The sequence below is a fragment of the Condylura cristata genome, unplaced genomic scaffold (genome assembly GCF_000260355.1).
Source record: "Condylura cristata isolate star-nosed mole 26May11 unplaced genomic scaffold, ConCri1.0 scaffold00024, whole genome shotgun sequence".
NCBI lineage: Eukaryota > Metazoa > Chordata > Mammalia > Eulipotyphla > Talpidae > Condylura > Condylura cristata.
The window spans coordinates 24,911,269-24,938,608 of NW_004567125.1; the positions used below are offsets into that span (position 1 = coordinate 24,911,269).

At 41.4% G+C, this 27,340-nt stretch overlaps 1 protein-coding gene across 1 annotated transcript; it reads right to left on the reverse strand.

The window, feature by feature from the left end:
• Window positions 1-6,363: 6,363 nt before the first annotated feature.
• RNASEL (ribonuclease L (2',5'-oligoisoadenylate synthetase-dependent)) lies at window positions 6,364-22,153 on the reverse strand. The gene is made up of 7 exons (XM_004688149.2): window positions 22,104-22,153; window positions 16,909-18,550; window positions 12,894-12,976; window positions 11,608-11,810; window positions 10,544-10,676; window positions 8,363-8,505; window positions 6,364-7,660 (listed from the first exon to the last, which is right to left on the reverse strand). Exons 2-7 carry the CDS (start codon window positions 18,371-18,373, stop codon window positions 7,540-7,542), a joined length of 2,148 nt encoding a protein of 715 aa, XP_004688206.1. The 5' UTR covers window positions 18,374-18,550; window positions 22,104-22,153; the 3' UTR covers window positions 6,364-7,539.
• Window positions 22,154-27,340: the final 5,187 nt, after the last annotated feature.

Genomic DNA, 27,340 nt, shown 5'->3' on the forward strand with positions numbered 1-27,340 from the left:
TATGTATGTGTATATATAAATATACATATGGTATGTGTCAGTGTATGAGTGTACAGTTGAATACATTGTTGATGAAATCATTTTTTCATAGCTAACAATAAATCCATGGAAATTATTAGCTATCCTTTTCTTATTTGTACTAGTAATATCCCCTTAGGTTTAGCGGGGACTCTGGTTGCACAAGAAGAAACTCTATTCCCCAACCTCCTTGACAGCTAAGTAAGGACATTAAGTTCTGGCCCAAGGCAGTGAGCAGAGTGATAGAAGTGATTAACTGCGGTTATCTGCTTGCCTTTCTCTTCCCCTTTCTTCCTTCTCTTTCTCCCCAGGTAGACTCTCAAAACCTTAAATACTATTTTTAGCTGACTCACAAGTGTATCTCTAGCCACTCTCCCTGTGTCCTTCTTGATACAGCCAACTGTACATGACTTACCCATTTTAAACATCTCTTAGGAATCTCCCATTAAGGTTGTCCAAAGCTGCAGTCCTTATTGTCCCTCTAAGTTTGCTCCTTTTCACTTACCATAGTCTCATTCCTCCAGTCATGGAGGCCAAAATTCTTACACCCACCCTGACCCTCTCTTTCCTTCATGCTCCTCAGCACTGTTCCAATATGGCCCAACCTTCAAAGTATCTCCACATTTCTATGACAGAAACTGTAGTCTACTAATGGGTTACCTAATTGGCTCCTTACTTGTCTTCCAAATAGACCATAAGGCAATTAAAGTACAACGCAAATGAAAACCAGTATGAGAGATTTTGCAGTTCTTTTTTTCTTTTGATGTATCTGTTTCCCATGTTAGTGGATGAGAAAGGGGCATAAAACATTTGTTGCAAGTTGAATATGCGCTGGATTATTACCACCAACAACTAACACAGAGTACTTGCTGTATACCAGGCACTTTGCTAGGTATTTTGGCTATCCTGGGAATCCCACAAAAAAGGGACTAAAAATTTGAAATTCCTAAGATCCCTTTTGGATCTTTGCACTTCATCCAAAGTATCTTGAAACTCCACTGTCTCCTGAAGTGGAAGGGAGCAGGGAGCAAGAAGAGTGTACTTAGAAGTCTGCTCCAAGACTTACCTCTCTCCCAGGCTCCAGGGCCAGAACAAAGCAGCTATCATCTGATTTGGAAAATTCTACTCAATTTCAGTGAATTCAAATGAGTTACCTGTGCATCTATACCAGGTATTGTACAAGCTCTAGGAAAACATCTGTAAATGCCACCCACTTCAAATATAGTACATGGGATAGAGCTGTTGCCGTAGGTAAGCAAGATAGCAGAATGAAGAATGTTTCCTCTGAAACTAAAATTTTAGAGAGATCTAGGTAAGTGAGAGAAACAAATGACCATGAGTCCAAGAGCCTGGCTGTTTGAATTATTAGATGTTCTCTAGGGCAGGGGGAGTTAAAGATCTAAGAGGCACTGCTTATATAGGTAGATGCTTGAAGTAATTTGAGAGATGCCAGAAAGCATCGAAATGTGCTTCCCTGCCTCCTACCATGAATTCCAGAGTATCACTTTTCAGTATTTTATTAGGGACTCACAGTAACATGACAGTCCCTAGGAGAAGACACAACAGATTATAGTGAGCACCTATTCAAGTACCCAGTAAAATGAACAAGAAAAAAAACATAGTCATTAAGATTCTTGTATTTCAAAAAAAAAAAAAAAACTTAAAAGTAAATAATTCTAACGCAGCAAGATATTATAAGATATTATATTTTATTGTAATAAGATATTACAATATCAAGTTATTCCCCATTCAAGAAATATGTATTAAAATCTGCTTTATTATAGGTTCCATCCTGCTTTGAGATGGAATATAATGGTACATATGACCAACAAACTCACTGCCAGCATAAAAAGCTTACATTCTTATCATGATGGCGAGGAAGGGAGATTTTGTTCTAATGTGAACAAATAAATTTGACAATTTCAGATAATGATTATTGCTATGACATCAAAAATGATGATAGATTGAAACAATTTTGCATAAGGAAATCCCAACAAGGGACAGCAGAAGATGAGCAGGAACTACCATGCAAAGTCTGCAGAGTAAAACTCCAGGCAGAGGAGATGACAAAAGCTACGGCTTTAAAAGGAGGCCATGGCCTCAGCAGGCATACAGAACAAAGATAAGCCAGTGTGGGAGGAGTTTAGCCTGCAAGATAGGTTAGCAGGAGGGTAAGCATAGTCTTATAGGCTCTGCCAGTTTATAACGGGCCCTGGACGTGGTGGTAATCACTTGCGTTTTTCTCCTAACTGCAACTGAAAGTCATTGGGGAAGGGATCTGACCTGATTTACATGTTTTTCAAGGTCAGTTTGTGGAGAAATGATTGGAAAGTGTGATTGCCAGTTATGAGACTCATGCATCCACCCAAATGAGAAAGAGCTGTAGTTTGAGTTGGGTGGTATGTACAAATGTGTGAACAGACTTGGGATTTATTTTGGTGGGAGAATCAAGAGGACCTGTTGATAGATTGGTCAAACTTGGGATGATTAGATAAAAAATGGTAACATCTATAGTGAGAAGCCACATCTCAAAACTCGTATCATGTACAGATCTATGGTTAGAGTTTCTTGGGATCTGCCTATTTCATTGTTTTTGAATATATCATCGAGGAGTAAGGGGGGCAGTGAATTGCTTGAAGATTATTAATGTCTAGAGGTTGGATGGAGAAGTTGCTGGCATAGGGCATTGGAAAAGGCAAGCAATGCTGGATGAGATGTTGCAGAGGTTAAGCAAGACAGGTGCAAGAGTAAGAGACCTCAGCAAGTGAACTGCTGCTGAGTCACTGAAGACAGAGCAGTGACTGATGGATTTGGCACTGAAGACCATGGGTGACCTTGACCACCTAAACTTCAAAAGGGAGAAATGGATGGAAACTCCAATACCCATCCTGACTGTGACAGTCAGCCAGCCCAAACTCTTTGCCACTCCTGAAAGATCACACCCTATGGATTTATACCTCAGACTTATATCCCAGCTCTTCTACTTGCTACCTAAGTAAATTTGGCAATTTGCTAATCTTATCTGAGTGTTTATATAAAAGGGAAACTTCAGTTTCTTCCTTTGTGTAAGGGAACACTCAGTTCTTCCTTGTGTTTCCTCTCTGAGTGGCCTCTGTCTCACGTAGCATACTTCATTTCTGGGCAGCAAGTGTGGTGTGGCAGAGGGTTCGCAGCACTGAGCAGCTCTGCAAATACCAGCTGGGTGTCCTGCACTTTAACAATTTTAACACGATCTTCCTAGATAGTGTTAGATCAACACTATCAAACAAAATAAATCCCAAGTCTGTTCACACATTTGTACCTACCACCCAACTCAAACTACAGTTCTTTCTCATTTGGGTGGATGCATGAGTCTCATAATTGGCAATCACACTTTCCAATCATTTCTCCACAAACTGACCTTGAAAAACATGTAAATCAGGTCAGATCCCTTCCCCAATGACTTTCAGTTGCAGTTAGGAGAAAAACGCAAGTGATTACCACCACTCAGCCTTACAAAACTGATCCCCGTGCCATCCCATTCTAGAGGCCAATTGCATGTAGTAAGTCCTGTTCTACAACATCTGTCTAATTTGGCTACACATTGGAGGTTCCCGTAATCTAACTAATTAATCTGCTAGAAATGTTTGAAGAACTAACTAAGCGGACTATTTATCTTTTCCAGTTTATTAAAAGATATGATTTTAAAAATAAGATAAGGAGATATAAACAAAGAAGTCTGCAAGGATCTAGAGCACAGAAGTCATCTCCCCTTCAGCTTGGGGTGTGTTTATCCCACCCCTTCCCACATACCTTTTCCTATGCATCGCTACCATCTGGTTATTCTTGAGTTACATTCTTTTATAGTAGACCAGTAATTTAGTAAGTAAAACATTTCTCTGAGTTCTGTGAGCCACGCTGGCAAGTTAATCAAACCTGAGTAGAGATTTTGAGGGCCTCTAATTTATAGCAGCTGCTTAGACGCACAGGTAACAATCTGGGCTTAAGACTGGCATCCTGAAGTGGAAGGGGAAGTATTAGAGTAGTGAACTAGAATCCTGTAGAATCTACTGCTATTTCTGTGTAGATAGCATCAGAATTAAGTTGAAGGACACCCAGCCAGTGTCCTGAGAATTGTTTGCTGGTATAAGGAATCCCTACACATTGGAAAATGCATCTCAGAATACCCATTCAATGTAGCTGCTTTTTCTGTAAATTGGGGATAATTATCATACAGCCTCACCCTGGGTGCTGTTAGGTATCTGTAAAAGCTATAGACACTGGCCCTCCCTGGTGGCGCAGTGGGTTAAAGCACAGCACAGCACTGAGAATCTAAAGCCGCTTCCGCACGAGTTCGATCCCCACCTGCCCCGGAGGTGACCACATGGCCTGGCAGATCTCTCCTGACCCGCCCGCTGCTCCCCTCAGCAGTGTACTTCATCGATCTGCCTGTTCTGTTCCCCACTCTGTCTCTGGTGAAGCCTCTCACCGCCCCTGAGCCTCTGGCCTGTACCCCAGTTCTGTATGCACAAATAAATAAATCTTAAAAAAAAAAAAAAAGCTATAGACACTGGAAAGCAGTGGTATCAAGAAGTGCTGACTTGATCACTTTTATCCTGTCTGTCCTATGTGGTTTGCCCAGTCCTTTCTCTGTGGGCAGTTTCCCCTTTTCTCTGTAAGTGGCACTTCTGCTTAGTAAGCCCAGACAGAGAACTACCTGGCCCCAAACCGCACAGAGTAAAAACTGCAAGTTCTATGAATTGTTTGTGCTAATGACAATCATGCAAAATATTTTGCAGTGTCAGTAGAAATTTTCAAGAATTGGGCTCTCCCTGGTGGTGCAACAGGTTAAAGCACAGCTCTATGAGGCTCTTCGCAGCCACTGCAGCATGAGGTCGATCTCTGGCCAGAGAGCTGATCCACATGGTGTGGCAGACCTCTTTCCTGACCTGCCCGCTGCTCCCCTCAGCAGTGTACTTCTGTAGATCTGCCCTTTCTGCCTCCCACTCTGTGTCTGGTGAGTCTTCTCACCCTGCTCTCCTGTATCCAAGTTCCTGTATGCATAAATAAATAAATCTTTAAAAAAAAAAAAAAACTTAAGAATTAAAGCAGAGGATGAAATGATTTGTGTTCCTTCCTTCTCTCTCTACGAGAATACCCAGGACACATATTGCTCCAGAATTATGGAAGGGCTAAAATAGGCTCTTTTTCTTATTCTTAAAGAGCAGGATGCCCTTTCTATAACTTACCCAGGAATTACTCATTGGGCATTTTCTGTTGTAGGTATCACTCTCTGTACTGCAGAAATGTCACTCCAAGAAAATCAGAACTATAAGCTTATTCAAAGCTTTATTGAATATGTGTTATAAAAGGGCTGTCTGATTGACATATCTAGATACTCAGTACATCTGAAAATTTCCAAAACCTAGAGCAATCTTGCTTTTCTTAAAACCCGAAAGAAAAGACTTAAGTTTATTTCTTCCAGTACTTCTGAACTTCATTCACAACATCCACTTTAGACTAGTTCTTTTGCTTGAAGAATCTGAGATATGCTTTAGTCCCAGCTCCCTCTATTAAAAAACAACCTTCCAGTAACATCACTGTGAGGGTAAATGGAAAAAACATCAGACTTAATACCAGAAAATCTGTTCAAATCAAGACAAAGACACATCCCAGATGTGTAAAAGATAATCAACATGTCTCTTTTCTTCCTCTGAAAAATCAATAAAACAAAACTTAGCCAAACCAAATTAGCTATAAAGTACTGTAATTTGTAAAATATAGTTATATAAGTTATAATTTATAAATTATAAAAGTGTAAGATGGTATTATCATTGAAATATTAAGATAGTACATTTATTACTCATCAAATACTTATTGACATGACCATAGAGAAGGCATTTGGGTTGGTAGTAACCATATAAATCAAATATATATGTATACATACACTACATATATATATATATATATGGGGACTGTATTGGGCAAGGTGATTCTGTGCCTGGGCTCATTAGGGTCTTAGGCTCACTACTACTACTACTATATACGTGTATACACACACACACACGCACACACACAGATATACATGTATACACACACTACATATATATTATGTGTGTATATATGTATACATATATAATGCATGTATACATATATTTGTGTGTATATGTATTGTGTGTATACATATACATATATGTATACATATATGTAGTGTATGTATACATATATATCTGTGTGTATACATACACAATATATAGTATACATGCATTATATATGTATAATATATACATAATATATATGTAGTGTGTGTATACATATATATCTGTGTGTGTGTGTATACACGTATATAGTAGTAGTAGTAGTGAGCCTAAGACCCTAATGAGCCCAGGCACAGAATCACCTTGCCCAACACAGTCCCTAGTATGAGCTACAAGTTCAATGAAATGTCTGTAGTAAGAATAACTGATTGCAAAGCTTGCTTTGCTGTAGTTCTGAGTGCTTGGCAGTCAGAAAACTCACTCAGATAGGGTGGGAAGTATCAGTGATCAAAGGATCTCCTGATACTGCAATTATCTCACTGCAGACACAAGAACAATTTTTAAAAAATTAAGTTTTTCCTCCATGAGGTAGTTCACACAGTGCCCTACATTGGTTCCAGAGTCCCAAGCCCCTTAAGGTAGTTTCTCAATCTTGATCCCACTGATATTTCAGGCTGGATAACCCGCCTGTATGGCTGTGCATTATAGGATGTACACTGCAGTGTTTAGCTGCATCTCTGGTCTCTATTAATTGTGCATCATAGAATGTTTGCCTTCATCCTGGATCTCTGTTAACTAGATACCTCCTAGATCTGACAACTAGAAACAGCTGACACTGCCAAATGACCCTCTGAGGCTACAACTGCCCCCAGTTGAGAACTACTGCTAAACAAGACCAGTGCATGTGGTTCTAGAAGAAAAGGAATGCATATATTATTGCCTCAATATATATCAATGCTCATCAAATTCTGGAAGGATTTATGAGGTGAAGAAATGAAGGAGCCACTTGACATGCATCGGCACTTCCTTTAGGGGTTCATTCAGAAGCATTCTGGGCCAGTAACTAAGTTCTCGTGAGAGATATGAAAAATTACATCCACGAAACAGTGAAATCTTAGTGCAAACTCTCTGAGCCTCAGGTTCTTCAGTTCTTAAAAGGGGACACTAACCCTCTCTTGCAAGGCCATTGGGAGAGTTACAGGTGCTAAAAGATGTAAAGCATGAGGTCTTTGTCCCTACCAGTTTGGTGTAACTGACAAGAGGCATCTTCCCAGCTCCTGAAACAAAGTTTTACTCTTAAAAAGGACGAGGGGCAAAACATGTGTGTTTCTTCTGTCACAAATAGGCGGGGAACACTGGGACTGTGCCAGCAATACACCACCCAACTCAACCTTACATACAACCAGGTCAGCTAAGAGGCCCAGCGAGATGTGAAAGCCCAGGATCACACAGCTGGCAGCAATCCGCCACCCCATCTCCATGACGCCCGGGCTGGTTTGAAGGGTTACATATGTAGAAAATGCTTTCCATATTCAGTGTCGTGTAGTCTTTCATAGACAAATAAGAACAAATCTGGAAATTTTTCCTGAAAATACTGGGAAGGTTCTCCAATGATCGACTTCATCCTGAAATGACACACAAATGATTTGGCATACCAGCCCCAAATTTCTCCCCCACCCCCTCTTTATATGGTCCAAAGTATCTATATGGTTCACCACACTCTTTTTTCACTTGATCCCTATAGCAGAATGAAAAAGGACGGATTCTGATACAGGAAGATTCATTTCCTGACTCTTCAACTAACTGCAAACTTTTGGAATTTAATCCTTCAGAACCTTGATTTTATCAGCCATATAATTGGGATAATATAATTCCACATCTCTTACTTACAGTGTTCAGATTCCTGCCAATGAGACTTTTTTTGTGAATTGGCAGCAAATATTTTGGCAAGAAATGCTAACATGGTGGAGTGTACATGTTGGGGGCTTGGTGAAGTGTACATATTGGGGGTTTGGGGTGCTTCTTAGAGTTTTATAATACAAACTTCACTGTCCCCAGATGCTTACTCCCTCGCTCTTTCACACAGGGAGTCACTAGTCCTCTGTTCAATAACTCAACAGAAGCTAAAAAAGCAACGGAGTGCTCCTGGCCAGGTCCAGAATTCATTGTAAGACTTTGTGATGATCCTTTTCCAAACAGAGGGGAAGAATCACTTTTCTTTCATCAAAATAAACTTTCTTCATTCCATCATATAGCAGATATAAGTATAAATTTTTTTTAAATCATCTCATTTCCTGTATGACTCAAAGGATGAAAACAATACTTACTTTTTATTATTTTCTTCACAAATATGTTGATTTATATTCCGGATGAATTTTAGCAGATCACCCACAGTGTTCCTATACAGATTCCAAGGCTGTTTTTGTCTTTTGTAAAACCCATCCATTTTTTTCATAACATGTGTATCAATCTAAATAGTAAAACATCACACAGAAACATAAACACAGAAACATAACATAAAACCAGTCCATATGAAATGATAAATCAAAAAAGAAAAAGTGCAGATTTGAATATATACCAAAATCACCACTAACAAAGCATATTAAGAAAAACTAAATGCAGTATACCAAAATGCCAGGTGCAGTGGTGTTAGGGTGTGAAATTATAAGTAACTTCAAATTTGTGTATTGGTTTTCCAATAAGTTGTTTTCAGAAGGAATTAAAATATTAAAACATCGTCTAGAAAATGTTGGCTACTATATAGGAAATCTGTAATGTTATTCCAGATTTTACTTGGTTACACTGTGCCCTTAAGCATTTCTGTCTAGGAAGAAATGAAGCCTAGCAGCAGTGAATATAGTTGTTTTGCTTTAAACTCCTTGTCCCTTTATGCCCTATAAGTAGGTGAAGGGAAAGTTCATTCATATTAATACTTCCCTTTTTCTCTGTGCCTGGACCTGTGTAGAGGACTTCCATAAATAGAAAGAGTTTGGAATAAACAAGATGCCAGAAGGTTCCTTAGAAAGAATAACTGTTGATTAGATCAATACTTGGAGAACACTGAGGCTGCCCTGTGCGCTGTGAGAAGACACATGTGAGAAATGCCAGGGAGTGCTATGGTTGCTGCTGCTGCAGGGCATAGCAGGGTTGAGAGCCAGCCCCACGGGGGTGGGGGGCGTGGGGGTGCTCATAGAGACAGAGGTAGGTATGTGCAATCTGTGGTGAGCCCCTCAGTTTGTACCGCAACATGGCAGTCCTTAGGCAGGCACTCGCTAGCTGGGGTGACAGTAATTTCCTGCCAGATCTCAGTGGACAGGTCTAAACAGTCAGGCTGGGTTTTACTTTTAAGCACCACACCAGAATTGTAAATGGACCAATCAGGTTGGACCTCCTAGCAGTGACATTCAAGGTTTTTGAGACCATTCAGGATTGTAAAAAGACCAATCAGATTTGAGATCGACCAGCACCAAATAGCTGAAACTGCCAACCTAGAAACAGACCAATCAGCCTGAAAGGTAGGTACTCTCAAGGGGATATAATCGGGGTTTTTCAGGGCTCAGAACCCCTTCATCAGACAAATTTGCTAGATCTAGACCTTTGCATCTGATCTCCTCTCCCCACTGCTCCTGTGAATGGTGTCTCTAAAGGAGCTTTCTGTTGTTGGCATATGCCAGCATATAGCATTGGGGTGTCTCTGGCACTGCTGCCTGCTGACTGGTGCTGACTAGCACTGCTGACAGTGTCCACTCACCTCTGAGAGCTGTCCACCACTTGCAAGTGTGGTGTCAGGCAACACCACACTGCCAAAGAAATGGGAGTGATGAAGCCAGCTATTATGCATGGCAGGAGGCTGCCAAGAAGGCAAGACCTGGCCTTTTTATTGATTGAATATTTTTACAGTCAATTGCTCAGGGCAGGAGAACAAAGAGAAAAAAAGTTAGAAGGAAGGGAACGTGTGGTTGGGTTATCAAGGCTTTTTTGGGAGTAAGTCTAATGATCCAGATTAGTTTTATGGCCCATGTTTGAAGACTGAAATCAAGCTTCCAACAACCACTTGTGGTTCTGATCTTATTAGCATTATTAGTATTCTGCTGATCAGTCTCTGGGACACAAAGTTACCTCTAAGTCCCCAGCTCCCCAGGCATTCCTGGTCTTGCCTCAGGACATAACTCATTGTCCCAGGTAATTAAGCATCCTGTGCTTGTTTAACTTAAGAGGAACCTTTGCAAGATCTGCAGTTTGCATTCTTTAAATTTAGGTGATTGATTGACCAAACTGCAGAGTCAGAAGGAAATTCTGTTGAAAGGGCCTGACTTCAGAAAAGGGGAGCTGAATGAAACTCAGAGGTTACACCAGGTTAACCTCTGGTTACACTCTTTCATTCCTCTTTCACTCCGTGGCTACTTACACTAGGTGAATAGTATTACAAGAATGTTAGAAAGACTAATAAAACATGTTACACAGAGCTATTCCTGGAACGACTCTCAGATCATAGGAATTGTTCATACCTTTTCCTTCCACAAGTCAAAACTTCTGGAATGGTTAGAGGCTCCAGGCTCCAGCAGATGAACGAGCTCGCTATCATGAATTCGTTTCTTGATGTCATTTTCATTCCCTACTTCCCCCAGGACCCTACAGCGACTGTAGATGACAGAATTATCATGATCATTTCAACCTTTCCAATCTTTCCAGGAAGAGAAAAATCACTTATTTTTGGTTTTGATAAAGGTAATAGAGCCATGTCTCTAAAAACTCTGCATGATAGGAAGAGAAAACCAGAATCCAAGGAGTTAAGTGAACACTCCACACAGCCAAGAAATACAAACTAAGAGAAAACCCTGGGTCTGCTGAGCCCTGACACCTCCTCATGGCACTTCACTGCGACAGTCAATTTACCTGCTAACTTGTCTGGCCAGAGGGTTCCCAGGTTAAAAACTACTGTGAGATATCTTTGAGGGGGTTTCCAGATGAGATGAGCGTTTGAATCAATGAATTCAGTAAAGCAAACGGACTTCCCCATGTGATCCTTTGAGCATCCAAATAGAACAAAAGGCAGAATTCGCCCCTCTGCCAGATTGCTTCAGCCTGGATATGGATCTCCTCTTGCCCTCTGCACTACTTCAGACCCTTACTGTAATCTACATGATCAGGAATTTGAACTTAGTCAAATTACACATTGGTTCTCCTGGGTCTCCATGTTGGCAGATGGCAGATTGTGGAAGTGCTCATTCACCATAGTGAATGAGTCAGTTCCTAGATTTCTTCACATATATATTCTATTTGTTTTATAAATAGATAATAGATTTTGGATATAGGTAGATATAATATAAAACATAGAATGAATAATAATAATATATAAGGAATGCATAGCATATAGTAGTGTATGTTAATTACTGATTACTAAGATAACAAATATTAAATATTACATAAATATGTAGTGCATTATAGATACGGGTATGTGTGTATGGATGGTTACCTACATCCCATTTGTTCTATTTCTCTAAATAACAATGACTAATCCATTACTGTCTTTATTCTGGAGTTCTAGGGCATTATCTCAAGGTTTACTTACCTCTCCCAACTCCAAAAGAAAGGATGCCTCAGCAGGCCACCTAGGTCTGCTAATTTTTTCTCATGAAAGATCAGACAGCGAACAAGGGCTTCAGTTTCCATGTCTGGAGAAAGTTCAATCACATTTTCATTGCTTTTACCCTTCAGTCTATTAAAAGGGATGTCTCCTTTTCTTACCACATATATGACCAGTAGTCCAAGGTCCTGCACAAAAGCCACACGTTATAGCAAAAGAAATCACTCACAAATTATCACTCTATGGGAGGTGACCTTGCAGTGACCTTGGAGGGAAGACTGGAGGAACTCCAAAGAGTTGAAGACTGGCTGCAAGAGAAGGCACATGTTTGTGCATAGTGAACTCTTCAAGACAGCTTAGGGTCCCCACAATTTAGATTTGTAAGGAGGTAACCCAGAATATTATGGTAACCTACTCAGAGGAAGAGAATTTGAGCTGGACCTTAAAGTATGTTTAGAATTTAGGTAAATAAAGGGAAGGGGAAGTATTTCAAATGAGAGGAATGTCAGTTTTTTGTTGTTGTTGTTGTTTTGGTTTGGTTTTTGGGGGGGCAGAAACTGGGACTTTGGGTCCAGTGCTAGGTTAGGCAGCTGATGAAGGGAGCTAGTCTGACTTCAACGAGACATAGCGATGGTCCAAGGAGTCAGATCATAGCAGGAAAGAAAGATCGAGAAGATGATCAGTATAGGAACCCCCATACAGACAAGACACCAATCAGGTATCACTATGTCAAAAAATAGAGATAGCATAGAAAGTGTGACCCACTGGAGAACTCTCTAATGAAACATCTTGCCCTAACAGGGTTAGAAACAATCTGGGGTTTTAATCTGCAGAGACAGGCTCTTTCTGTCTCAGAAGAAATGACTATTTCAGAGTCTCAAACTCTGTGGCAAGTTTAACCTCTTTCAAACTAGGGATCAACTCTGTCCCTTCCTGGGTGCTTCTGGAGAACTTGTTACTTGGCTCTTTTGGTAGTGTTAAGTGAGTAAGCAAAGAAGTATCAATTATTTTATCCTTAGGCAGAAACTTTTCTAAGAATTCTGGAACTATTTTGGATATACCATGTAGATGTAGCTCAAGATACAGAGTGTACTCAGTTAGTTTTGTTATTTAGCTTCTTTCCAGGGAGCAACGACAGTGAGCACTGGTGATGCCTTGAATGTGCTTTCCTTTGTGCTTACAGGAGGAATGTTCTCCACCTGGCCGTGGGAAATAAGATAATGAAGGGATAAGGAAGCAGAAAGGTTCATAAGTCAATTGATGATAGTTACCTTTAGATCTGTTTTTATTTCCTGTTCTCCAGCTCCCTTGATGCTTTTATCAAAATCTGCCAGACAAACAGCATCATTGGAATCTATGGAAGAATTTGTAGAGGTGCATTGAAAATACTCATCCTCTATAATTCATTTAAGTAAATATGTAACACAATATGCATCCATCCTGTCTGAAGGAGGCAATAATGATGCTATGTATTCGCTGCTGGCTATGCCTCAAAACACCATCACATGCACTACGGCCACTGAGTTATTAAATCTGCTCTTTGAGCTATCTGCTAAGACTAGGACTTAACTTTTACTTTTTCCAGGTTGGGAGTGAGGAAGGATAGAATAAATTTACCCAGCTCCCTATTCATGAAATTCCTGGGAGCAAAGAGCACAGATTTGTAAAGGGGTTAAGTTAAGGTTCAACCTATAGGTTTAACCAACAAGACTACAAATCCAAGACCACCTTAGCATGGCATTTCACCAATCAGCCTGACTAGCCAGCCCACTATTATCAGTTTTCAGCCATCAGTGATGTGCTTGCAATGAGTCACTGTTTCTGTGTCCTCTTAAAATTTTCCCCACTGATGAAAACCACTGAATCTTCAGAAACAGTGATGAATGGATGAGAGAGCTCAGAAACCAGAAGACAGGAGGAAAAGTCAGGGACTTGTCCTTTAAGGGATGAGTCCCACACCTGGCTTAAGAGTCTGAGAAGGAAAACTCAGTAACCCCATATAGGATGATGGGCAATGTAAGGTGCACTTCTTGAACACTTTTACTCTGAACTAAGGCATCAAAGGTGTGTGGAAACCCAGAGTCAAATGAAAAAGAACCCATCAAATTATTCCACAAGTTGGTTGGTGAGGGGAAACTGTTGGCAGAAAAGGAGAACCCAATCTGGGCTCTACAGAGTTTAGAGCCTCTGGGCAAAGCAATAAGTGGGAAATAATCCCACATATAGATATAGATTGATTGCATATTTGAAAATGTGAGCCAATGGTGCAGAGTGTTCTAAAAATGGATTACAGGAAGAGCTATATTGTTACGGTGGGATGGGGGAAGGGGGAGGAGAGAAGCGTTCCACAAGGGACAGACTTCGAGGCAGAAAAGATGAATACAGTTTGAGTCAGTGGTTGGAATTAGAAAGAGAGAATTCGAGATGAGAAATTCCCAAGGCAAAAAGGAACATGAGAAATTCTGCTCTGGTAGAAAGCAAGTCCAGTTTTCCAGAGAAGAGGGATGAGGTCAGAAAGTGGCTTGAAGGAGATTGAAGGAGAAGATCATAAATCAAGGATTGGTTTAAGTTACTTGAATTGAAAACTTCCCACCATTGTTTAAACCACTTTTAATTCCTTTTTTTTTTAATAGGCCCCAATTAATTTATTTTTAGATGCAACAGGCACTGCTAAAGTGCTATGAGTTTTAAAATTCTTACTCAAAAATTTTCTAATGCTCATGCATGGTATCTGTATTTTTATAATCACAGAAAGTTTACAGCTAATGGGCACTATTAGAATGAAATCCCCTCACTCATTCTAACTTCTGCCAATGAATCGAGAACTTCAATTCGCTTGTACTCCATTCTTCAAATTTACCCCACTCCTCACTCCCAGAATTCATCTAGAATTTTAAAAAAATTTTACAAAGAGCTGTATATGTTTAGGTTACTTAAAAGAATTAATTATTTCTGGCCCTCCCTGGTGGCGCAGCGGGTTAAAGCACAGCACTGAGAAGCTAAAGCCACTTCCGCATGAGTTCGATTCCCGCCTGCCCCAGAGGTGTCCACATGGCGTGGCAGACCTCTCCTGACCCGCCCGCTGCTCCCCTCAGCAGTGTGTTTCATCGATCTGCCTGTTCTGCTCCCCTCTCTGTCTCTGGTGAATCCTCTCATCCTCCACATCTCTAGCTTGTACCCCAGTTCTGTATGAATAAATAAATAAATCTTAAAAAAAATTATTATTTCTTTGTTCATTCTTGCTTTTCATACATCACTATTTTCTCGCAGGCTTTTCCCCCCTCTTTCTTTAGGGACATTTTATAGCATCTTTTCTTCCATTTAGGATCTCTGGGTAGAAGTTTTCCTTAATCTCTGAATGCTTAAAAGTATTTATTTTCAATAAAGAGTGACAATAATAACTTGTCTATTGTCTTACTCAGACCCAGCTACTATAACAGATTACCATAGGCTGGGTGACTTAAACGACTGAAATTTATTCCTCACAGTTCTGGATGTTAGAGATCAGCGCTCAGAGTGCCAGCAGGGTTGGGTTCATGGTGAGGAGACTGTTTCTGGTTAACAGAGTCACCTTCTTGCATTTTATTCAACGAAACTCAGAGATTAGAAGGATATGTGATTTAACAGGGTGTGTTGGGACAATCTGGGGCTTTAACTGATTTTGTTTCTCTTGAGATCACACACCACCCACACCACCCAGTGTCTCATATAATACAGTTGTCTACAGGCCTGTCACAGATGATTGGCCGGGGAAGAGGAGAAGCAAAGGTTTGATCTTTCTAGTTACTACCGCTGCAACGATGCCATTAGCTTTCCTTCCATCTCCCCTACTTCTGCCTTCTATTACACATGTGGTGCCCTCTTGCATTGCAGCCAGTTTGATGAATATTTATCTGCATTTATCCTGGGTTCCTGTCTTCCTTCAGTCCCGTTGTATCTATGCTTAGTGTGTCTGATTCTTCAAAGATTTTTACTGTAACAAATCTTATTTATTTTTATCTCAGCTATGAATTTGCTTAAAAATCGTTTCTTATCCTTGTAGGAATTCAATGCAACGAATAGCCTTCAGTGCTCACTAGGGCCATCACTCTAAGGCAAAAACACAATTTTTATTGTTCGAACTTAAGAATGGAAGGCTCAGAGAAAGAAATTCCAATGAATAAGTAGCGGACAGCTAATGACCTATGACCTTTTACATCAAGAGCATCAGTCAGAACTTGGAAGGACTTCACTCTTGGCTGAATCTTGAAGTCTCTGTCTTACTTGGTAAAGCTGTACATATTTCTGTTCCTTTTTAGTTTCCCCAGCAAAATCTCTTAAAAATAGGAAGGAAAACCACTTATACCCTGCTCTCAAACTAAAAGCCAGGCCCCTCTTGTGTTCTGCATTCCTCTGTCTCTCTTCCAGGAGCTTAGCTGCTGTTTCTGGCCTCTCAGTAGCGGAGACTTCTTTTTGCGTGCTCCTTACGCTAAGGTTAAATTTCAGTGTGTGTCTATAGGTCAGGGGTCTGCTCCCATTTAGCTCTCTAGACAAGGACCTCGCCTTTGTCAAGCATGTATAAGGCCCAAGTGACTTGCCTTCTGAACACACTGCACTAAATATTGTCAGTGTGGAATGAAGAAACAAAGACTCACAGACTAAATGGCCAGTCTGAGGTTAAAAGCTTTAACACGGTAGAACTAGCCCACAAGTCATGCTACAAGGGGTTAAAATCAAGGCTCTTTTTAAAATCAGTACAGTACTTTGCCTCCTGGGACTTCACATGCAACACAGCTTGCTCTCTTTTGTGTTGTGTGTATATTTTGTGTGTGGGGAGGGGGGAGGATTTGCACCACTGGGTGCTCCCTTGTTCTGCCTGCTTGTTGTCTATTTCACTGTGTCACATCTTGTCCTGTATCCTCCATTTTGACCTCGGTTTTACCATTAAGTTTCACCAGTGACTACCACCTTTGTTTGAAGAAAACACACCCCAGGATTCTCTGACTTGCAGTCTACTCTAGAAAGTCAAACTTCTAAAGCTGGCTCCATCTAAGACAGACCTTCATCCTTGTATTTTCCAAAGTCAACATAAGGTTAGCCTGGCATCCTCCTGGCATCCATGACCTCCTTGTGGGGTAAAGAGTTATACCTGGTACCAAGAGAGACGATGCATAATTATAAATTTATTGTATTAATGCTTGAGTTGAATACTGACTCAAGCCTTTGCTGTCTGCAACAACAACAGCAATCAATTCCTTTTGTAAATAAAGATCCACAGTTTGTGAATTCCCCCCAGCGGGGACATACCTATTAAGATGTTTTGTGGTTGCAGGTCCTGGTGAGCATATCCACACTGGTGCAGCCCTTCAACAGCTTTAAATACAGAAGAGAGGACTTTCCGGGCGAACTTATCTTCCTTCTTTCCCATGTGCTCCTCTTTGCAGTGACTGAAGTGCTCCTCCAGCGTTCGCTCGCAGAGGGCGAGGCTCACGTACAGACAGTCACTTTGCCTCTCGCTCTCGTAGAACTTCACCAAGTTACTCTTCTCCCGGCTGTTCTGCAAACAGGAGACTTCCTTTTGTCCAAGGGTACTGCCTTCATAGAATCGCTTCACAGCTACCTCCTGTTCTCCATAGAACCCCAAGTACACGCCCCCTTCAGAAGTGTCTGCAATTTTATACTCTTTATCAATAAATATCTTGAGCCTGCCAATCAGAGGGCGGTATATCTTGTGCAGCTGTTCCAGGGCCCGCCCCCAACGTGCGCTCTGAGACGTCCAGTCTTCAGCAGGAGTGTCGACACGTTCTCTGGCTCCATGATCGCGAAGAAGCAGCACCAGGGGCCTGTTATAATTGCGCCGTGCCATCATGATAAGATCGCCGCAGTCTGTGCGGGCCCCCTTGCTGCACAACATCTGGGCAATTTCATTCAGGTTTTTCTGGACGGCAACCAACAGCGCCGTGTTGCCATCCCTGTCTTTGTCATTAACATCTATTTGGGTTTGTTCCAGAAGCATCTGCACCAAATTCAAGTGCTTCTTTTCCACTGCTAGGATCAGGGGTGTCTTTCCCTCTTCTCCCCTCACTTTGATATCAACCTTATGATGCAGTAGGTGGCGAGTAACGTCTTCCACTTTGCTAGCATCAGGATTCTTAAGAGCGTAGATCAACGCATTGCTCCCCTTATTGTCTCGGGCATTGACATCTGCCTTCATGTCCTCGAGGAGGATCTGCACGATATGTGCGTGTCCTTCTTCCGCAGCACTCATGAGAGCTGTGGTCCCTCCTTTCTTAAGCTTCTGTTGATCACCTGTTGTCTTTCGACCCAAATTCACATCTGCTCCGTTATCGTAAAGGAATCTTAAGGCCTCGATGTGGCCATACATAGCAGCTTCCATGAAAGCCGTGAAGCCATTAGAATCACACTCATTGACTTTTGCTCCTTTAGAAAGGAAAAGCCTGAGCAGTTTCACATCTCCCATGATCCCAGCAATGATGAAGGGAGTGGCCTCATTCCTCTTCTTCAGACAAGGGTCAGCACCGTGACGAAGGAGAAGATCCACAATGTCCTCCCTGCAGTTCTGGACTGCAATATGTAGAGGTGCCCAGAGCCCAATCTTTTCCTGGAAATTGACGTTAGCTCCCTTTTTCAGCAATTGCTGGACCAGTCCGATGTCTTCTTTTTGAACAGCTTCTATCAACAAGAGATTCTCCCTTTGTCTGCTGGAGGACATAAGTCCCTCCTGAGGATTGCTGTGGCTGTTGGTTTCCATAATGGTGAGTATCACTGGCTACGGCCTTTTGCCTTTTTTGAGAAAATGAAAACTTGTCTCTTTAGGACTTAATCAAAGAGACCTGGAGTTCTAAGAAACTCAGTCAGGGTAAACTGGTCTGGCTGAAGGTCAGTAGCACAAGAAGGGCAATATTTTGGGAGTCTTCTGATGTTTTACCTAGAGACAAGAAAGGTATTTTGTAATTTGATAGTAATGATAAAACATTTTGAACTGGGAAAGTTAATTTTATGATCAAGTCTTTCAAATACATCAACTATTTCTTAGGGAAATTTTCATTAAAAATATTATGTATCTATCTAATTTAAAAAAAAAAAGATCAATAGTTCCACTGCCCATTGCTAATATTTTAGTGTTTCTATAGATTTTTTTAAACTCTTTTTTCTAAAGATTTATTTATTTATTTATTCATTCATATAGAACTAGGGCACAAGCCAGAGGTGCAGGGGCAGTGAGAGGACTCACCAGAGACAGAGTGGGCAGCAGAACAGGCAGACTGATGAAGTACACTGTTGAGGGAGCAGCGGGCGGGTCAGGAGAGGTCTGCCGCGCCATGTGGTGGTCTCCTGGGCTGGGGATCGAACTCTCACTGAAGCAGCTGTGCCCAGTTTGCAGTGCTGCGTCCTAACCCGTTGCACCACCAGGGAAAGCCCTCTATAGATTTTTTTAAAAATAATTGGTGTCATGTTATATAAGTAGCATTCTACCTTGCCTCCTTTCATCTAGTGTATAAGTAATTCAATGTCATTACAAAGTCTTTTAAAGCACTTTTAGTGGCTGAAATAGCAGACAGTTGTTTCACTACCTATTGTGGGACAGTTTTTTTTTTATTACTTTTAGCCAAGATTTTTTTAGTATTTTTAAAAATTCTAAATGATGCTGTGGAAAATTTATCTTATTTTAGGCTGTTTTCTTGTAATAGCTCTTAGAATAGATTTCTCACTATAGACTGAGAAGAATTAAATGATTGGTCAAAGGATATGAGTCTCAATCTATAACTTTGTTGCAATGTCATATAAACATTCAGACTGGAAGTAGATGGCCTCTTTAAAAACAACCCAGAGTCGAGCAACATGTCAAAAGAGTGAGAACACCAGGCTTACCTCCTCCACGCATTACAGCCAAAATTAAACATAAATTAAGACACAGAGTTCCTTGCAGGATGACCAGATCACTGCTGTGTGTATAAAGAGAGACTACATGGCCAAAAGGCTAGAAAAATTGAAATTTAATTGTATTCAGTGTTACCAGGCCAGGGCAACCTAAGAGAAGGTCTGCTATATAGACTCTCTCTCTGTTGTTAAGTAAAGGTTCACATCCACATCTGGGGATGTTAGAACAGAGAGGTGTGCAGGGAAGGGAGTGAACGTTATCCGTTTGCAGGATAGAGGGTTCCGCCTCTGGGGAGGTATAAAAATAGGGGAGCGGAAAATCTGCCACAGAACACTGAAAGAGTAGACAGACACCTGCAAAGGCAGATACTACACTGACAGTAACTAGCACTCAGAGCCAGATAGTGAAACACCCCTAAACAGGGAAGCCTGAGGAACGTGGACTTCTGCTGGTGTAGAGGCTATATAAGCTGCTGACTGTTGGATTGAGCCTGTGGAACCCAAAGTGATGTGGGGAAGTCTAGATTGGCTTGCCTCTACCTCCTTTAAAGTACAGCCCTATTATGCAAATGCCTGTCTTTTCCACTCCTGACCCACCTGCTGCTCCCCTCAGCAGTGTACTTCATTGATCTGACTGTTCTGCTCCCCGCTCTATCTCTGGTGAATCCTCTCACTATGTCACTGCACCTCTGGACTATACCCCAGTTCTGTATGCATAAATAAATAAAAATATTTTTTTAATTAAAAGAAGACATGGTATAGATATACATTAGAATACAAATCAGCTATAAGGATAAATGAAAAGTTACCAAAATGGAAGGAAGTCAAGATTATTTAAAAATGAGGTGAATCAGAAAGATAAAGGCAAATATCAGATGCTTTCATGTATATGAGAAACAGAAGGAAACAAAGCAGATGAGCTAACATAGCAAAATAATTTTAACTGCCAGGCACTGAACACCTGACTGAGGTTTCTGAGGTTAAGGGAAGAAGGAGAACGGGGCAAAGAGGTACAAAGGTGGTGGCATAGGGTGGGGGAGAAATCTGATGAAAGTGGTAAATATGATATCATGTGTATTTTATCACAGTTCTCAAAAAAGAAACAAATCAACAGATGAGCTAGATAGTAAGGTGAAATAGAATAGCTATAGAATGTGAATGATTAATATATTTTTAATGGGATTTTTAAAAGAGGAGAATTTAACAAAAGGTTTGGTGTTTTAACTAATAAGATGGGTATATTAGAAGAAAACTAAGTTAATCTAAAATTAAGAATTCAGCAGATGCATTTAACATAGCATTAGACACCACAAAGGACAGGATTATGTAACAGGCCAACAAAAACTATCCAAGCGAAATAAATGGAAAAGATACACACTGGGAATACAATGAAATTTAACTTGAACACATTCAGTAGTGACAAGTCTACAGAAACATACAAAATGTTATGACCAAAAAACTGTTTCATGTTTACATAAGGTTAAAAAATCAAATTAAAGAAAATAAAGTCCAGAGTCTTCATTTAATAGGAAGATAGTTCTGCCAATTTGCTGTTCTTAATTCCATCTGAAGGTTAACCCCCCTTTATGTTTGGGGACCTGGACCTGGCCTCTCTGTGCTTAGTGCGCTCTTACTCAAAGATGGAAGCACATGGATCCTGACCTCCTCAGCTAGATGTAAGCTTGACCCCAAGTGGTATAACTTTAGACTGTTACTTCCTAATTGTGTAGCCAGTACTTATTTTAGTTTCTTGTTCCCTGGGGGCAAAAATCATTACAGTGACTCATATGCATATAAAATACACTGAAGTAAGGGGTATGGCAATTATTAAGCATTCAAGCAACAGTAAAGCTAATTAAGTGCCCTTATGAAAAACATTCTTAATAAATCCTATCCTCCCCACTCGTGTGTATATACATAGTATACAGACAGGAAAAATGGAGTTGTCAGTTTAACCCAACTGCCTTCCGTGAGAGCTGCCCCATACAGACCAAAGCATCAGAGGCACCCAACTATTATCTGAATGTTGATAAAGTTGTATCAGTCATGAAATTCACAGAGTCACTTTTTCAGCAATCTCACCACCCTGACAACCTCAACCCCCACCTACAGTGATCTAACTCATTGGGCTACATAAACTCAATGGCCTGGCAATGAAATTTTTAAACCAAATGTTTGCTTAGTTTCCTCACAACAGGTGTGAGGTGAATGGCTAGAAAAAGAAGAGTTGCAGAAACCCTGAGAGAAAATATTAGAGAATAAAATATGCAAAAACTAGAGGAAAAACATACCCAGCAAAAGCCTTGCAATGGACAAGTTTCGCTTTCAGTTTCATTTTCTCCACCTGATCAGAGCTGTCTGATAAACACGGACTTAAACATAAAATGTTGGATTGTGGCAGAACCTCAGAGAAGGCTGAAGACCACAAGACTCTCTGGGTCTGACCCTCTGCTCTGCCGGTACTGTGGGGCTCAGGGGCTCAGGTTTCACCCCCAACCAAGCTCCACACTGCCTTTCCTCTCCAGTCCGGAAAGTTAAGGAATCCTTTAAAGAACCACTTTTCAGGTTTTTTCCAACCCTCCTTTGTCTGTCCCTCTTACCTTCTACATTCAGCCTCCTCTGATGTACTTCTTGGAGAGACTGCTCTTTAAATACTGTTTGTTTCCAAAAGAGAAACCTTCCTTCCAGAGAAGGAAGGTTGAGCTGAGCCAGGGGGCGGGGCGCAGGGAGGAGTGAGGAGCAGGGAGGTGCCTACCCTGGCTGGGTGTAGCTGGAGCTGAGCTCACCCAGCACCCTCTAGAAGAAAAAGGGGCTCTTCTGTGACAACCATTGACTGACTTGATGTCTAACATCACACTGCTGATCTTTGCCTTTGGCGTGAGGGTATCAGCTCCATCCTTAACCCCTGTTCCAAATTCTCTTAAGAGAAATGAATGTAATTGGTATCTTTTATTTGTGACCTGATAAATGTGAAGCCCTAACTATCTTGCTGCTGCTGAAATAGGCTCAGAGAAGCATATTCAGCCCAAACCCTCAACTCAGCCCCTTGACGCAGCGTGGACACCCGGTTGGCAGTGAGGAAACCCGATTCAGGAGCCAGGGTATAGCTGTTTTTATGGTGACCCCAGGTAGTAGTTTAAAGACACTGAGTCTCAGTTCTGTTTCTGGCCATTTTCATAGCACTGAGATGCATAGTGTGTGGTATATAAATACTACAAGAGATGTGTTCCTGCCCTCAAAGGCTGTTGGGTTTTCCTGGGGAGACACACTTCTGAGAGGGTCCCAGCAGTGAGCAGTGCTTGGTTATGTGAGGTTCACCAGTGTCAGGCTCTCCTAGGCCTCTGCTGCTCATAGGCCCCAATGACTACCAAGCCTCTTACTATCATCTGTCTACTGAGTTTCAGACTACAAATCTTGAACATGAGCATGACCCAATAGAGGCCCCCATCTCTCCTTAACTGTTCCTCCTCCTCTTCCTCCAACTCATGAATGGCACTGCCACCTATGTCCACTCCTCAGCCTCACCCCAAGGTCAAGTCTCTAGTTTCACAGCCAAAGGAGACTAACCTCAGTCCTCCTTTCTCATCACAAGAAATGAATGGCTTGCTGCTAGCCTCTAGCCTAGTGTCTTACCTGCTTCATTGACTTATTTGAGAGTTTTTAGGACAAGTTTCAAAGTTCTTAACCTGAAGGAGGGAGAAGGAAAAGGGCAGGAGGGGTGGTCGTGGGGGCAGGGGGAAGGCTTTACAACTTGGCCACTTACTACTTAATTCAGTAGTCATGTGTCTATTCCCCAACCATACCGTCAGCCTTGAAAGTCTGGACAATATTCTATTGACCTTTCTTTCCTTTTTTTTTTTTTTTAATTTTATAACAGTTTATTTTACATTTTTTTTAAGGTGTATTTATTTGTACACACAGAACTGGGGTACAGGCCACAGGTTCAGGGGTGGCGAGAGGCTTCACCAGAGACAGAGTGGGGAACAGAACAGGCAGATCGACGAAGTACACTGCTGAGGGGAGCAGCGGGCGGGTCAGGAGAGGTCTGCCACGCCATGTGGTCACCTCCCCGGCAGGCAGGAATCCAATACTTGCGGAAGTGGCTTTAGATTTTCAGTGCTGTGCTTTAATCCGCTGCACCACCAGGGAGGGCCACTTTATTTTACATCTTTACATTTTTTTTTCCATCTCAATTGTAGTCCCCGCGGGTTTCCCATCATCAAGTCACCCATGTGCCATCACCATAACCCCTTGCACTTCCCCCCCCACCCGCCCCGGTTTTCTATTGATCTTTCAATCTCAGGCAAAGGGTATTAACAGGGGCAGGGCAATAGAGAGTGGAAAGCTATTAAATAAATGAGTTTGTTAATAACTAAAAAATGACATCTAATTCTCTGGGCAGGGACTCTTGATTTATTATACAACTTCCTATTAATGAACTTCTGATAACTTGAAACAAGTTTAGTATATTTTTTAAATATCTTAACCCATGATTCATTCGATTAGTATTTATTGAATGCTGACTATGCCGTCAGTGATTATGCTAAATCCCTGAGATCCACTAATTTACCACTCTGCAATCCCCGTTAGAGTTCTTCTTGGGAATTGTATGTTAGTGGGCAGAAACAGATCATAAATAATTGGAAAATACAATCATAACAAAATTCTGGGTTAGCAGGTGGTTTCTGACTGTTTTATTCCTCATGGGTGATTCTCCAGTGCCTCCTGTCATCATACCCACCTCCAGGACTCTGCACACACTGACTTTGCCAGTCACACTAATAGCCATAAAGAATGACAATGATGTCGATGCTAATAAAAGAAAACACATAGCTGTGTAGTACCTTCCAGGAATTGTGCTGAAACACATGTACACTGAAAATCATATAATGTAAATCTTACAAGGTGGGGCTCTTTTTGATCTTTATTGTACAGACAAGGAAACTGAGGTACAAAGTGATTAAATAATGTGCCTTATTCTAGGGTTTTGGGGCTACATTACTGAAGTTTCCTGCCCTTTCTTGTTGAGAAGCCAGATGGTGAACAAATAAGTAAGCTGTATCTAATATGTTTTATTGTGAAAATCCTACAGACAACAATAAAGTAGGCTATGGAAAGTTGAAGATGCCAGAGGTGGATTGCAAGATCTGTCTCTCCTAAATAGTAGAGACTCAAAGTCCATTATCTAACACCTAATTGTCTGTCAGTTCTTATTGCTAAGATTGTTCTCATTATTTATTTTTCATCTATTTAAATTTCAAATCTTTCCTTTTTCCTTTTCCTAAAGCAATTTGAGTAGCTGAACCAATTGAAAAAAAAAAAAAAAACTCAGTGGTAGTGAATTGCTTTAAGTTCAGCTCTTAGTATGGCCTTTTTCTCTTTACCTAAGAGCTTGATGCTTAAAGTTAATTTCAGCCTACTGACTAAAAGAAATCTTATTTTAACCCCTGCAGCCACTGGGCTGTCTTACTAGTTGTTGTAATAATTTTCATTTCTATTAAAAGTTTAGCTCTTTATCAAAATGCATTAATAAGGGACCAGGAAAATAAATAAATATACAAATACAATTAATAGGCAACTATTAATCAGAGACACAGCAGGGGAGAGGGTGACAGAGGGATCAAAACAGGGGAGGGAATGTGTTCGTACCCAAGGGACTGTGGTGATGGTGCAAAGGTGAATTGGTGTCGGGAATTCTGCGGGGACTACATTTGGGAGGAGGAAGCATGCATTGCACAAAAAGGACAAACGAAGTAAAATATAGATAAACAGGAAAAAAAAAAAAAAGAAATGAATGGCAATGAAAAAGCTTGCATGTCTTGACCTGACCACAAGGAGGCAGCAGAGGGAGGGTGAGGGGATGGGGCAGTGTGGAAAAGGCATTAATTGACCTAGGTCTGAGTGAGTCCTGTCCTCCCTGTAATGTGCTGGCTCACTTAATGGCTCAACCCTCTATTTCCTCACTTGATCTGGAATGCACCCCGAATCCAATAAAATACAACACTGGAACAGCTGTACTTAAAGAAAAGTGGACTTGCAATTCTAGTTGTGAATCTCAGTTCTTTGACACCAAAAGTGTCAGTAGTTGTTGACTGATGGCTACTGTGTACAAGGCATTGTGCTAAGTTCTAAGAATCAAATGATAATAACTAATGAGACATCAACATTATTTCAAGCACTTCATTCGGTGTTATTGATGAGGGGGCTTCCCATTCTCCTAACGCAGATGTTGGAAACCAACCCTGGTGAGGTTCAACAACTTCCAAGGTCATGCAGTAAATAAACCAAGATCCTTGCCCCAACTTTCCAACGCCACAGCTGAGACTGTGAGCAGCTCTGTGTGATGTGTTCAGTTCCATCCTATCAAGGTAAATACTATGACTCCTGATTCTGTGGTAGATAGTAGTTTAGAAGAAGAAAAAAAAAAAAACTTTGAAGAAAAGAGGTCATGATATAAAAAATATATAAAAGTTTAAAAATATGGCCCTCCCTGGTGGCGAAGCGGGTTAAAGCACAGCACTAAGAAGCTAAAGCCACTTCCGCATGAGTTCGATCCCCGCCTGCCCCAGAGGAGACCCACATGGCGCGGCAGACCTCTCCTGACCCGCCCGCTGCTCCCCTCAGCAGTGTACTTCCTCGATCTGCCTGTTCTGCTCCCCACTCTGTCTTCACACTGCTGATCTTTGCCTTTGGCGTGAGGGTATCAGCTCCATCCTTAACCCCTGTTCCAAATTCTCTTAAGAGAAATGAATGTAATTGGTATCTTTTATTTGTGACCTGATAAATGTGAAGCCCTAACTATCTTGCTGCTGCTGAAATAGGCTCAGAGAAGCATATTCAGCCCAAACCCTCAACTCAGCCCCTTGACGCAGCGTGGACACCCGGTTGGCAGTGAGGAAACCCGATTCAGGAGCCAGGGTATAGCTGTTTTTATGGTGACCCCAGGTAGTAGTTTAAAGACACTGAGTCTCAGTTCTGTTTCTGGCCATTTTCATAGCACTGAGATGCATAGTGTGTGGTATATAAATACTACAAGAGATGTGTTCCTGCCCTCAAAGGCTGTTGGGTTTTCCTGGGGAGACACACTTCTGAGAGGGTCCCAGCAGTGAGCAGTGCTTGGTTATGTGAGGTTCACCAGTGTCAGGCTCTCCTAGGCCTCTGCTGCTCATAGGCCCCAATGACTACCAAGCCTCTTACTATCATCTGTCTACTGAGTTTCAGACTACAAATCTTGAACATGAGCATGACCCAATAGAGGCCCCCATCTCTCCTTAACTGTTCCTCCTCCTCTTCCTCCAACTCATGAATGGCACTGCCACCTATGTCCACTCCTCAGCCTCACCCCAAGGTCAAGTCTCTAGTTTCACAGCCAAAGGAGACTAACCTCAGTCCTCCTTTCTCATCACAAGAAATGAATGGCTTGCTGCTAGCCTCTAGCCTAGTGTCTTACCTGCTTCATTGACTTATTTGAGAGTTTTTAGGACAAGTTTCAAAGTTCTTAACCTGAAGGAGGGAGAAGGAAAAGGGCAGGAGGGGTGGTCGTGGGGGCAGGGGGAAGGCTTTACAACTTGGCCACTTACTACTTAATTCAGTAGTCATGTGTCTATTCCCCAACCATACCGTCAGCCTTGAAAGTCTGGACAATATTCTATTGACCTTTCTTTCCTTTTTTTTTTTTTTTAATTTTATAACAGTTTATTTTACATTTTTTTTAAGGTGTATTTATTTGTACACACAGAACTGGGGTACAGGCCACAGGTTCAGGGGTGGCGAGAGGCTTCACCAGAGACAGAGTGGGGAACAGAACAGGCAGATCGACGAAGTACACTGCTGAGGG